At 35.4% G+C, this 12,698-nt stretch overlaps 1 protein-coding gene across 2 annotated transcripts in view; it reads left to right on the top strand.

The window, feature by feature from the left end:
- Positions 1-10,447, top strand: part of FSIP2 (fibrous sheath interacting protein 2) — a 90,376-nt gene extending 79,929 nt beyond the window's left edge. Inside the window, exons 20-23 of one of the 2 annotated variants that reach the window (XM_059166833.1) lie at positions 534-580; positions 4,129-4,172; positions 7,534-7,603; positions 10,252-10,447. In XM_059166833.1, the coding sequence (XP_059022816.1) occupies positions 534-580; positions 4,129-4,172; positions 7,534-7,603; positions 10,252-10,388 (298 nt within the window). In that variant the 3' untranslated portion in view covers positions 10,389-10,447. Of the gene's footprint in view, positions 1-533; positions 581-2,246; positions 2,357-4,128; positions 4,173-7,533; positions 7,604-10,251 lie in introns of those variants that run through there. The other variant, XM_059166834.1, reaches the window with a different exon arrangement.
- The last annotated feature ends 2,251 nt before the right edge of the window (positions 10,448-12,698 follow it).

Below are 12,698 nucleotides of genomic sequence, written 5' to 3'. Positions count from 1 at the left end.
GTTAAGCAAAATGTAATATATACATTCCGTAGAATATTATTAAGCCTTAAAAAGGAAATTGTGACACATGCTTCTCGTGGGAACCTTGAAGACATTATACTAAATAAGCCAGTTCCAAAAGGACAAATACTACATGATTCCACTTATATGAGATAACTCAGTTAGTCAAATCATGGAAGCAAAAAGTAAAACGTGGGAACAGGGGGGTGGGTAATGTGGAGTTACCCTCAGTTGGGGAAGATGAAAAATTCTGGAGGATAGTGGTGATGGTTGCACAACAAAGAGAATGTCCTCAAGTACAGAACTTAAAAATGGTTAAGGTGGCAAATTTTATGTTATGTATATTTAACCAAAATTAAAAGTGAAAAGTCAATTTAGAAATAATTTTCATTTGATTTTGGAACTGAGTGATAAATTATTCCAGGTTTACTTCCATACAAATAATAACTGACAGATTGTTCTTTTGCTTAACCAGTAATTTCTTTAGTCAATAAATACACAGAAAATGAAATGTGCTCTTTCTTTTGTTTTAGTGAGACTGAAGATTTTACCTCAGATTCAAGTGACAAATTATTACAAGGTTAGATTTATTATTTTTCTTAAATTAGAAAGCATTCAAAAGACTGCTTTACTGCTTTAATGAATTTTTCAGCTATTGCTTTTTGTTTGTTTACTGCTTTGATGATATTTTTAGTTATCAGACCTGAGGTTGATAATTTTTTTTCCTGGGAATTTACCTATTTTTTGGAAAATAATCCACTACTACATCACTCAGGTGTTAAAATGAACCAACTAGTTTGCCTTTGCTGAATTATTATCAAGATTTTATTAATAATTTTGATCAAGAAAATGGTATGATGTTATGAATTCACATTTACTATGCTCCTGTGAAAAATATTCATAAAATAAGGATGCACCATACAATAGCTTCTATCTGAGCCAGAATCCATTATACTAGGATTTAATGATTTCTTATCCTTCCTTTGTGCTTAGTCCTACCAAAATGTACAAAAAGTGTGTGGGGGTAAGGGAGTTTTTAGACCTAAAGTTGTTTGCTCACATTAATATCTGACTAATATAGACTTCGGTATTTTTAAAATAGTACCTACTCCTTAGAATATTTAAGAACTTTTTGATTCTCTATTTTTTGAAACCTCAGAGGATCAATGTGGTTCCAACAATGACCATATGTATAAGAGGTAGAGTGTCATGTTGATTGTAAAGTGGCTTTAAAACTCAAACCACACATTTGGCTATTTCAGACACACAGCCCACTCAAGGAATTACTTTAAAAACAAATTGTCTCAACTTGGAAGTGGAATTGTTTTAATTAAGATGATTCCTAGAATAGCAATAAATATGCCAGAATCCCATAAACACACCATAATCAGAAGATGTCACAATAATCACTAATCGTACCGGTAGTATGGAATCATTCTATACAAATCCCTTCATGTTTTCGTGAGGAAACACAAGCTAAGAATGATGAAGCAGTTCTGCCAAGGTTACTCTGAGTCTGAGGCAGAGCCAACTCTGGATCCTAAGTATCCTGACCATAAAAACAGTATTGTTGTTATTGTTTTCTTTTCCAATTTTGTGCAATGATCATGCTTAATTTTTACATCCTTCAGTAATATTTCACTTGCCCAGTTCAATCCTTATTCATTCATTCATTCATTCATTCATTCAAATACTTAGTGAGTATCTCCTTTGTGTTCGAGAATCCCACAACACTGACACAGTCCTTAATCTCATAGAATTTACACTGTAACCTGGGGTGGGCATCAAAGAGTAACCACATAAACAAGATAATTCCAGCTATTGATAGGTGTTCCCCATCTCATCTGGGACAAAAGTGAAAGAAACCACGATAGCTTGCAGAACCCTACCTCATCTGGACATCACCTCCCCAACCTTACCTAACTTCCTCAATCTCTGTCTCTTTCTGGCTCTCTGCTCCAGCCTCATGGGCCTTGCTTTCCTTAAACATTCCAGGTATTGAGGGCCTTTGCTTTTGTGGATCCTTGTGTAAGGTGTCCTCCCCCTACATCTACATTGCTAGTCCCTCACCTTCAGGTCTTTGCTCAAATTTCACCTTCTCAGTGATGTCTTCTTTGACCCTACTCTGACACTGTGGCCTCATTCCCACCATGGTACTAACTATTCTGCATCTGTGCTTATTTTTCTCACTGGCACTTATAATTATCTGACAGAACATTAATTGTTTTTTCACTCTCTCCTTCTAGAATGTGAGGTCCATGAAGATTACAGCTGTATTCCCAAGAACCTAAAATAGGCAATATAATAGAAGGAGCATTTAGTAAAATAGGAGGGACAATGGGACTAATGAATGAGAGGCACAAGAATTCTGTTTTGGGGGGCACCTGGGTGGCTCAGTCAGTTAGGCGACTGCCTTTGGCTCCGGTCATGATCCTGGGGTCCTGGGATCGAGCCCCACATCGGTGCTCTGCTCAGCGGGGAGCCTGCTTCCTTCCTCTCTGCCTGCCTCTCTGCTACTTGTGCTCTTTCTCTCTGTCAAATAAATAAATAAAATCTTTAAGAAAAAAAAAAAAGAATTCTGTTTTGGTTATGCTGAGCTTGAGGTACCCATTAGATATTCAAGTTGAGGTATCACATAAGAAATAAGATAGTTAAGATTGGAGTTTAATGGAGAGATTAGGACTAGAAAATTAGATTCTTTGTTTCATTTAGATATACAATAAAATAAATCTGAATACCTGAGACCCTCAAATATCAGGGTTTTTTTCTTTGACTTTTCATCAAAACAAATTCCTAGTATATCCTGGGAAGTTGATAGTCATTTATCCTAGAAACTTAAAAACCTAGCATTTGGAATGACAGCCCTGGAAGTAAACCCAATACCCTTAGTCATTTAAAAGCAAAAGTCAGTTAGTTCAATTATGTGCAATATAGAGTCAGGCAGTTTAAAAAGATTATCAACCAACAATAAAATTTTATCAATATTGTCAGATAAGTGCAATCATCAGTCCCTCTCATATCTGAGTTAATTGATGTTCTACTACCAATTTTTTCCCCAAAACCTACATTGATCCAAAGGATAATGCGGAGAATGACCATATATTGGCCCCTGATGATTACATTTCTATAAAATGCACAATATATTTTTTTAAAGATTTTATTTATTTATTTGACAGAGATCACAAGTAGGCAGAGAGACAGGCAAAGAGAGAGGAGGAAGCAGGCTCCCCGCGGAGCAGAGAGCCCGATGTGGGGCTCGATCCCAGGACCCTGAGACCATGACCTTAGCTGAAGGCAGAGGCTTTAACCCACTGAGCCACCCAGGCAACCCAATGCACAATATTTTTATATAAGATATCTCATTGCATCCTTTTTTGAGACAGCCAGGGAAGACAGTCTCATTCACATTCTACATAAAGAGGAAACAGAGTCAAATAAGTTAGATTCAACTTGCCAATGTTCATACAGCTCTAAGAAATGAACCTAAGACACAGACTCAGATTTTCTGCCTCCCCAGTAGACCGTTGTTGTAAAAATTTTCTCATCATTTCTAACTCCTTAGTCTAAATTTGTTTTACAGGCTAATTAACCTCTCCTGGAACTTGGGCAATTTTTGGTTCTGTAGCAATTCCTCCAGATTTCCTCTTTGTATTGCTTCAAAATTCTCCTGGTTCTCACTCAAATTATTTCATAAGACCAGCATTTTCCTGTTAGTGCCAATTATCTGCTTTTAATTAGCTATGTAGACCATTAGAGCTGCAAGGCCCCTTGGAATCATCTATGAGGTAATCTCTCATTTTACATGTAAACAAATGAGCCTATAGAAATTGAGTAGTTGTGCATGAATATGTGGCTCTGAAGTTATGGAGTCTGCCTCTCCTACCAAATCATATTTCATCTTTCATAATTCCGAAAGGAAGATCTAGACATGCCCCATAATTCCAGGGATCTTACCTATTTCTATGTTATTCTCACTGTCTATACACTGAAAGTAGTAGTAATTTTTTGTACCTGCCTAAATTCTAGAACTTTCTGGTGAAAAATAATAAGACCAGGTTTGTCTCAGTACTATTCATGCCCCCCCCAAAAAAAAACATTTTTCCTTTTTTTTTTCCCCCTTCCCAACAGGAACTTCTCAAGAGCAAACACCAGAGAGTTCGAACAGTGTCAAGGTAAATATTTTTCAATAAACTATAAATGGTATACATGGGGTCCAGTTGAATATAGCTCAATTTTCAACATCAAATCTGGGCTTGGGTGGTACGATCTGAGGAACATCAGGAAGAGTACCCCTATGCACAGTTTCTTCCTGCTCAGGTATCTCCCTCTGGCTGAGACCCATGCATGGTACTGGAAAAATCCCCTAATCAAAATTCTCACTTTACAATTAAATTATTCCTTGCATATGTGCACAGAATAGGCCACTGTTCTTCCCTAGCACCTATGTACAATTCTGTTCCTAAACTCTGTTACTGCAGTCTCTGAAGAAAACCCTACAGAGAGTCACTCCATCCTGTTTAGGGCAGGTAGACTCCAAGTGAGGAACTTGGAGGAAGCAGGGAGGGAATAGAAGCTTCAAAAACAGGAAATGGGCTTGCAGAAAATTCGTACAGATTCCATCTATTTTTCTGTGTTCCTAAAGAATGATTGTTTAAAGGCAGCTTTCCAAAAGGCCCAGCTACTCTCCACCATAAACTCAGGAAATTTCCTCTTCCTTAACCCTTTTTAGAAATTTCCAATAGAGTAGTGTTCAGAACCAAATCTTAAAATTCTTACTCATGCCAATTCCTGAAGATGCTAGGCTAGTTCCTCATTCAACCTAATGCTCATTTATGAATATAAACATCTATTTGACAACCTCGGGCTTCATTTAGACCATATTTTCCAAGTAAAATCATTTGGAAATAACAGAGAGAGAATCTCTGAACTGACAAGCTGATTACAGACTGGTCCTTGTGACAGGCTGAATCCCTGATTAAGCTGGACCCTTTTGGCTCTTTGCCTTTCCTCTCTCACTTGCAGCTTTTTCCATGGTGAAACATGCTTGAAATTGGTATATCCAACCCCGTTCAAAGTAAGATGGAGTAAGCACATTCTACCTCATCTCTCTCGTTTTACAACTAAAAACGCTGGACAACTACTGAGGATGCTGAAATAATAATAGCTGGAGTTTGAGGAAGGAAGTAAAAACTCAAAGAATCACCAATACCATTATGAGTTTCCTGCTGTCCCCTGCCCCCCTATCTCCTAGTTTAGTTAGATCCAGAGAAGTTCAAATCCTGGAATTACTTAGAAAGAATAGGCAGAATAAATCTTCAGGAGAAAACATTGCTCTCCGATGAAAATTAGGAACAAGTTCCTGTGGACTGTGAAGTAGAAGAAACTCACTTTTTTCGCACTTTTCCTGCTTGGTTCTGCCTCAAGGCAAGTTTCAGACATGAAGCTACAGAGCAATGGCAGCAGAGGCTGCTGAGGCACTTAAAGCTCACAGAAAATACTTCCTTCTGACCAGAATAGGAAAAGTCTCCAGTAACCTGAAGAATATTAGAAGGAAATCTACTTTTTTCTCTGCTGTCTTTTGTCATTTCACCCTAGACAGGGATACAGTTATGGGATGTGTGAGATAGCACACAGGGAGGGTAGCCACAGCATTTAGCCATAGAAACAGAAAAGGGGACTTATGAGTGTTAGAGATATTTAAAAAAAAAAAAAAATTAGAAGGATCATCAAAAAAGGAGTCCCTAAAAATCTGCTGAAAAATCTCTCCTGAGCTGTGCATGTATGGAACTGACATGAGCTTGTATAAACAAAAGTCTTTGAGAACTTGAACTATAGCTTTAATAGTGGTGCATACACAGAGATTTAAAAAAAATACTGCCAAGGCTTTGGAAATTGAATTTACATTGGAAGCACTGCCATAGAAGGCAGGGTAGGATATGTGGTCTGAATCTAAGCAGGTTAGCTACCTAGTTAAGCAAAAAAGCAAAAAACAAAAACAAAAACAAACAACAACAACAACAAAAAAAAAAAAAAACAGACAAAAAAACTCAACCATCTCCAGAGGATACTAAGAGTTCTTGGAATCTCATAAATTATTTTAAATGCCCAAGATAGAATCCAAAATTACATAACATGTAAAGAAATAAGACAATGTCTACAACTTCTAAGGGAAAGGATATGAGATGCCAAGTGCAATGCAGCCAAGATTTTAGAATTTTCAGAAACTTAAAGCAATGATAATAACAGTGTTCCATCAAGAAATGGCATATACTCTTAAACCTAGTGCAAAGATTCATGTTTCCACCAGAACTTACATTACTTACTCATCTGAGACACTTGGTGGCATCTGCCCTCTGCTTTTAGATTAAGGATTCTCAAGTCAGTCTCACACATGCAGACATTTTTTTTAAAGATATCAATATATGCCTCATCCTCAGAAATTTAAGTTCAATTGGAGATGTGGGACCCAGGGATTCATATTTAAAAAAAAAAAAAAATCCACATGTAACTATTGTAAGCCAATACTGAGAATCAATGCTTTACATAGTCTCAGCTCCACTTCATTCCTCAGCTATCCAGAAATATATTAATAAATAAGTTGCATCAAGTCCTCATGAAGGAACTCTGATAAAACTCTTATAATATCTGATGGTCTTGGGGTACCTTGGTAGCTCAGTTGTTAAGTGTCTACCTTCAGCTCAGGTCATGATCCCAGAGACCTGGGATTGAGCCTCACATCAGGCTCCCTGCTCAGCGGGAAGCCTGCTTCTCCCTCTCCCACTCCCCCTGCTTCTATTCCCTCTCTCACTGTGTCCCTCTGTCAAATAAATAAATAAAATCTTTATAATATCTGATGATCTTTACATAATCTATGTATCACATATTTTATGTTTCTTTATTTAGGCCTTTATTCATTTCTCTTCATTGATTTCCTTATTTAATAACTAGTATTATAAAATATTTACAGGGAAGCCCAGCAACATACCTCAGTTTATTTTATACATTTCTGAGAAGATTGCTGCTGCTATATTCATAGAAGTGATATAGACCTACAGAGTAAAACTAGTATCTGAGCCATGTTCCTTAACTGACTAGGTCCCCATAGCCACTTCATTGCTCCAGACCCCAAAATGCCTAAGATTTCCATAACAGGGAACTGGAGTTACACAGTGAACATCCATTTTCCTTCCCCACTTACCATTATCTCTCGCATTAGAAAAGAATATATAATTCGTTGTTTATTTCAATCCACCCAAAAGAGTGAGGGGGCAGACAGAGCCGGTATTTTTTTGTGATGTAAGATGCCTGGTCATCAGTTAATGGTGGCTAAGGCCCACATCTATGACAAGGGTCAATCCTAGGTGCCCTAATTGGCAAAAATTATGAGCCTAAGACTCAGAGAATAATTCTAGGGCTTCAGAACATAGATGCTATTTATGCAGTGGTTGTACTACATCTTTTGGGGGTTTCTAGGTATCTCTAGTGTGTAGTGTCCAAAACACACTAACTACATAATTTGCTTTGTCTTGGCAGTTTATCACCATCTTTGAAGGAAACAAGAATAATACTGAGAGTGCATGTTCCTCAAAAGAATTCATTCCAGGTACAAAATTTGCCATACTTTAGCATTCCTCCTGGAATGACTGATTCCTCCCTTCTAGTACTGACACCTGAGATTGAGTAATGAGACTGAAATAATATACTTAACTATGTATATGTATGTGTGTATAGTCATTTTCAGTTTATTATGTTTATTATGTAGTTCTTTTACTTTAACCTCAAACCACATAACAAATAATGGAGCTAACATTTATTAGGTACCAGTTATCTCCATTTTATTAAAGAGGAAAGTGAGAGTCATTGAAGAGGAAAGCAAGAGTAGGTTACTCAAGATCACCTCATAGCTAATAAGCTGCAGAGCTGGGATTCAAACACAGAACTGCCCAACTTCAAAGCTTAAGTACATTAAATATGATGATAATTTATACACTCAAATACCACAGGAGCCAGACAGTTACTACAAACAAGAGGAATAAGTTGAGCAGGGGTGTGGATCCACTGGAGATGGGGTGTCCCATCTAAAGGAGGAGATGATAATCCAATCACTGACATCCTGGGTTGTTGCTTGCTTTTCCAGTTCAAGTCTGAGCCTTTTTCTAAAGAAGCTGGAGATGAAAATTTTATGTGAAAATTCCCAACTTTTAAATTTTATCAGATCATTCAAAGCTTTGTGAAATGTTTTGTAGACAAAACTAAACTTGTCTATATATCCCCTATACCATACTACTCTCCCTCTGTCAATCATAAATCCCTAATTTACAAAACAGAAAATGGAGGTAATAATCACCTGAGTTTACACAGTCAACAAATGGAGAGTTTTTAAGGCCCAAAACAGATCTTCTGACTTTGTTCCTCCATTTTTGCTTGCCTCCATAATGTGGTTCTATATTGTTGCCACTGCTTCCCAGAATGAGCCCCATGTTGGGTAATAATCAAAGATAGTCTATAGTTTTGCTACAAAAAGAACACAGGGTTCACTACTCTCTATAGGGATGAGCTTCATGTATGTTATTAACTTATGATACTAGCCACCATTGGTCTTGAATAAGGTACAAGGAATCTAGAATGGATGCATATTTGAGGCAGTATCCTCTATGTGTTTCCAGGAACTGCTTTGCATTAGAATCATCCAGTGTATTTTTTAACAGTGCAGATTCCTGGGCCTTCTCTTAGACTTCCCAAGTTACTATCTCTGAGTAATGGTGCCCAGGAATCTGAATTTTTAATAAGAACACAATTTTTAAGAATGGAAGCTCCTTAACTTCTCCAATGAGAATTTCAAAAGTCTTGCAACAATGTCTCAATCATATCAATAAAAAATTTATCTTACTTTTTCAGAATGTACATCTTTCTCTTTCATCCGTGCTTTTGTGTCTTATCCACTGCAGATTTTGGCTGTTTCCTTTTAAATTCTTAGGTTATTTTTTAAAATAATAGTTATATTATTATTATTATTATTATTGTATATTATGTATATAATTTGTATATTATATTAAGTATGTTATATATAATATTAATATTATTATAATTAATAACTATGTAGTTAAAAACCTAAATATGCTTTTTTGTTCTTCATAGTGAAATTTACTATAAGCTATCTTAGCTTTAATCATAGAATATTATCTTGCAAAAAAGACATCTCTAAGTAACTGCAAGAGGTACAGTCATGAACTTTGGCATGCATTAGAATTAAGAAAATATTGGTTTTACTGTCATGTGTGTTTTTATGCCCCGTCATAAAGTTTCAAAAAAGTACATAAATGTTCACTTTTGTCTTTACATGTCTATATGTAAAAATCTCATTTTGTGATAATTAAAATATTATATTCTTTAAGGCCCCATGTGTTGAATAAGTCATGTAGAAAAATGAATCTAAATGAAAAATATTTTATTATCTATACAGTGTTACCTCACATAACAAAAAATTACTTAAAGTTAGCTAACTGAAAATTCACCCAAAGGAGGTGAGAAATTATACCAATTTTAATGCACTTGTACTTGCACATAAGCACTCTGAAATGGATACTCTTACTGCATAGAGTTGAAAGTTACTTTCTCATGTAAGTTTAGCTCATCAGGCATTTTCTAAGAATGTTCTGCTAGATAAAGAAAGACATTCTTTGCATACCTGACTAAAGAAGCATCAAAATACAGAAGGTGTAACTATGCTATATAGAGTCAGAAGCTGGATCCTATTCCCAGTGTAGCCATTTTCCACTCGTATGACCTTATGCTAGGTATTTAACCTTGCCAAGATTCAGTATTCAAAAAAGGAGAATTTCCTATTTCCTTCCTATTTCCCCGGAAGACATTAGCAGGGCCAAATCGAAAGAATCTTTGTGAATGTTTTTTGTTTGTTTGTTTGTTTAAGATTTTATTTACTTATTTGACAGAGATCACAAGTAGGCAGAGAGAGAGAGAGGAGGAAGCTGGCTCTCTGCTTGGCAGGGAGTCTGATGCGGGACTCGATCCTAGGACCCTGAGATCATGACCTGAGCCAAAAGCAGAGGCTTAACCCACTGAGCCACCCAGGCACCCCTGGTTTTTGTTGTTATTGTTGTTGTTTTTAAATCCCATAAAGTATTGCATAAATGTCTTTTTCTGAATTCTAAATCATCAATTCTGTAATATACCTTCTCTCAATTAGAATGTCTAATAAATACCCATATTACTTTTTTGCTTTATCCACAGAAAATCTCAAGCCTAGTATTTCCAAACAAGGATCTAAAATGCTGGCAAAGGTATCTTCAGCTCTGTCAAAGGTGTTTTCTCGAACTAACACCAATATTTCCAAATCTTCCTCACCACCTCACCAGGATGAGCACTGAAGTTTTTATACCTGATATAACCATGCTTACTTTCCTTAGGAAATAAAATGGTTTTAAAAGCATAACATACTGTTCTATATGATGATATTTATAAAATTGAGCAAAATCTTAAGAGCAAAAGAAAGTCCAATAGAGAACTGGGTAAGAGAAAGTTTTAATGAATGCTTTTCATAAGCATTTTGGTATAAGAAGGGTATTAATATTACCTGTGTGTCATTAGGATAAAGAGACAAAAAGTGTACAAAGTAACCAGTTAGCACTTAAGCAACCACCAAATGTCCTTAGATGTTTCCTGTTAAGTTTTGGAGGGTATTTTCACCAAAATACTTAGAAAATTGAGATAACACTCAAATGAATAACACAGCTATGAAACTGATTAGCTCACTGTAAAGGTATATTTGGAGGTTCAAATTAAAGTATACCAGATATAAGAAATCAGACTTTCCCATCTGCAGATAATGTTTCATCAGTTTATAAAATATCTCCCAAGCAAAAACTCTCACTTGAAAAAAAAAATTGCAGAAAAGACAAAGGTATTTTGTGGATAAATTACCATCGATAAGTAAATTATTGATCAGTGGCCACTAAATCCTCAAATAAATATTTTTTCATAAATATTAATAAAGGCTCTATTTGTAAGATCATAAAAAGTAATGAAAATTTAACAAGAGGAATAGCTAGTACATTGACAAAAGAAACTTTTCAAAAGCAGTTAATGTGCTACTTCATGATATGAATCCAACTTTAGCATGTTTGCCACTGGATTGAAAACTCCTGTACCCCTGGGACTAATAATACATTATATGTTAATAAAAAATTAATTTCTTTTTATAATCTTTTTATTTTTTATAAACATATATTTTTATCCCCAGGGGTACAAAAAAATTAATTTTTTAAAAAATTAGAAAATTTAAAAATTAAAATAAAAAAATCCAAAACAGCACTATCTACCCTAATGCTGATTCATGAATTTTTGGAGAATGTGACATCTTCTCTTTTATCTAAAATTTTCTTGACAGCAGCCAGTGCTAAAGTAGAAAAATTTGAGAAAATGTTGCTTTACAAAATTGGATTTTAATAAAGTTAGTGAGGGCATCAGGGAGCTCCAGAGAAAGAGATGTGATTCTAAGGTGGAATTTCTACATTCTAATGATAATGAAGTGATTCAATTAGTAATTTAGTCTATTTATAATAACCTCAAATTATTTGATCTCAAAGAGCACACAAAATCATGCATCTTACAGATGCAGAGCTTTTAAAAAATGTTAGTTGATGAGAAATGACTGGCAGTCCAGTTCAAAACTATTCTCAGAAGTATTCTACCACTGGGCTTAAATTGATAAGTATTAAGTTGAAAGTATCCTTACAGATGTAATCAAAACCACATATGTTCTATATGTTTTTAAGCTGTCTTTTATAACAGAAAAGTTTGCTGTAAAATTTTTTTATCAAAGCTTTTATCCATCTTTTTAAAAGTCGATATAGGAATAAGCAAATTTCTCACAGCTGAAATTCACTCTGATTTCAAAGCACTCTGATTCACATAGTTCTGTAGTTAAATATTTAATATATAAGAATAATGTACTCATAGGAAGTTTTGTGGGTTTTTTTTTAAGATTTTATTTATTCATTTAAGAGAGAGAATGAGCAGTGGGGAGGGGCAGAGGGAGAGAGAAAGACAGACTCCCCAGGTGAGCAGGAAGCCTGATGTGGGGATCAATCCCAGGATCCTTAGATCATGACCTGAGCTGAAGGCAGATGCTTAATCAACTGAACAACTCAACTCAGGTACTCTTTATGAGGGTTTTTTTTTTTAATGGTAAAGGAGACTTCCAATTTTCTCCAACTCAAGTAGAAGAAGAAGCATCAAGTTAAGAATACTTGTTAAAGTTGTCAAAATTATGAAAAATGTAGCTAAAATTATGGATAAATTTAAGTCCGAGGAAAAGCCTTAATAAAAAAAAAAGAAAAGAAAAAAAGAAAGGCTCTGTGTTAAATGGCATGTGTTAAATGAAACTTTGGGCATGTTTGGCTAACCTAGTGAAAAAGATGCTAAAAGTATCAAAGATTAAATTGAGGAAAAAAGCTTAGCACCTGATAAACTTTTTGGTAGCTGAAATTTCTAGAAGTAACATTCTTTGAGCTTAAGACATCTTAGATTGTTGATTCTGTTTATGCTGTGCTAAAACAGAAGTTGGCAAATTTTTTATATAAAGGCCTAGACAATAGACACCATAGGTTTACAGAGTATATGAATTCTTTCAAAGCTATTCCATTGGGCCTTTGTAGCCCAAAAGCAGCCACAGAAAA

The sequence above is a fragment of the Mustela lutreola genome, chromosome 3 (assembly GCF_030435805.1).
Source record: "Mustela lutreola isolate mMusLut2 chromosome 3, mMusLut2.pri, whole genome shotgun sequence".
Lineage (NCBI taxonomy): Eukaryota > Metazoa > Chordata > Mammalia > Carnivora > Mustelidae > Mustela > Mustela lutreola.
Note: the sequence above shows the minus strand (reverse complement) of the source record. Positions and strands in the feature narration are given on the sequence as shown.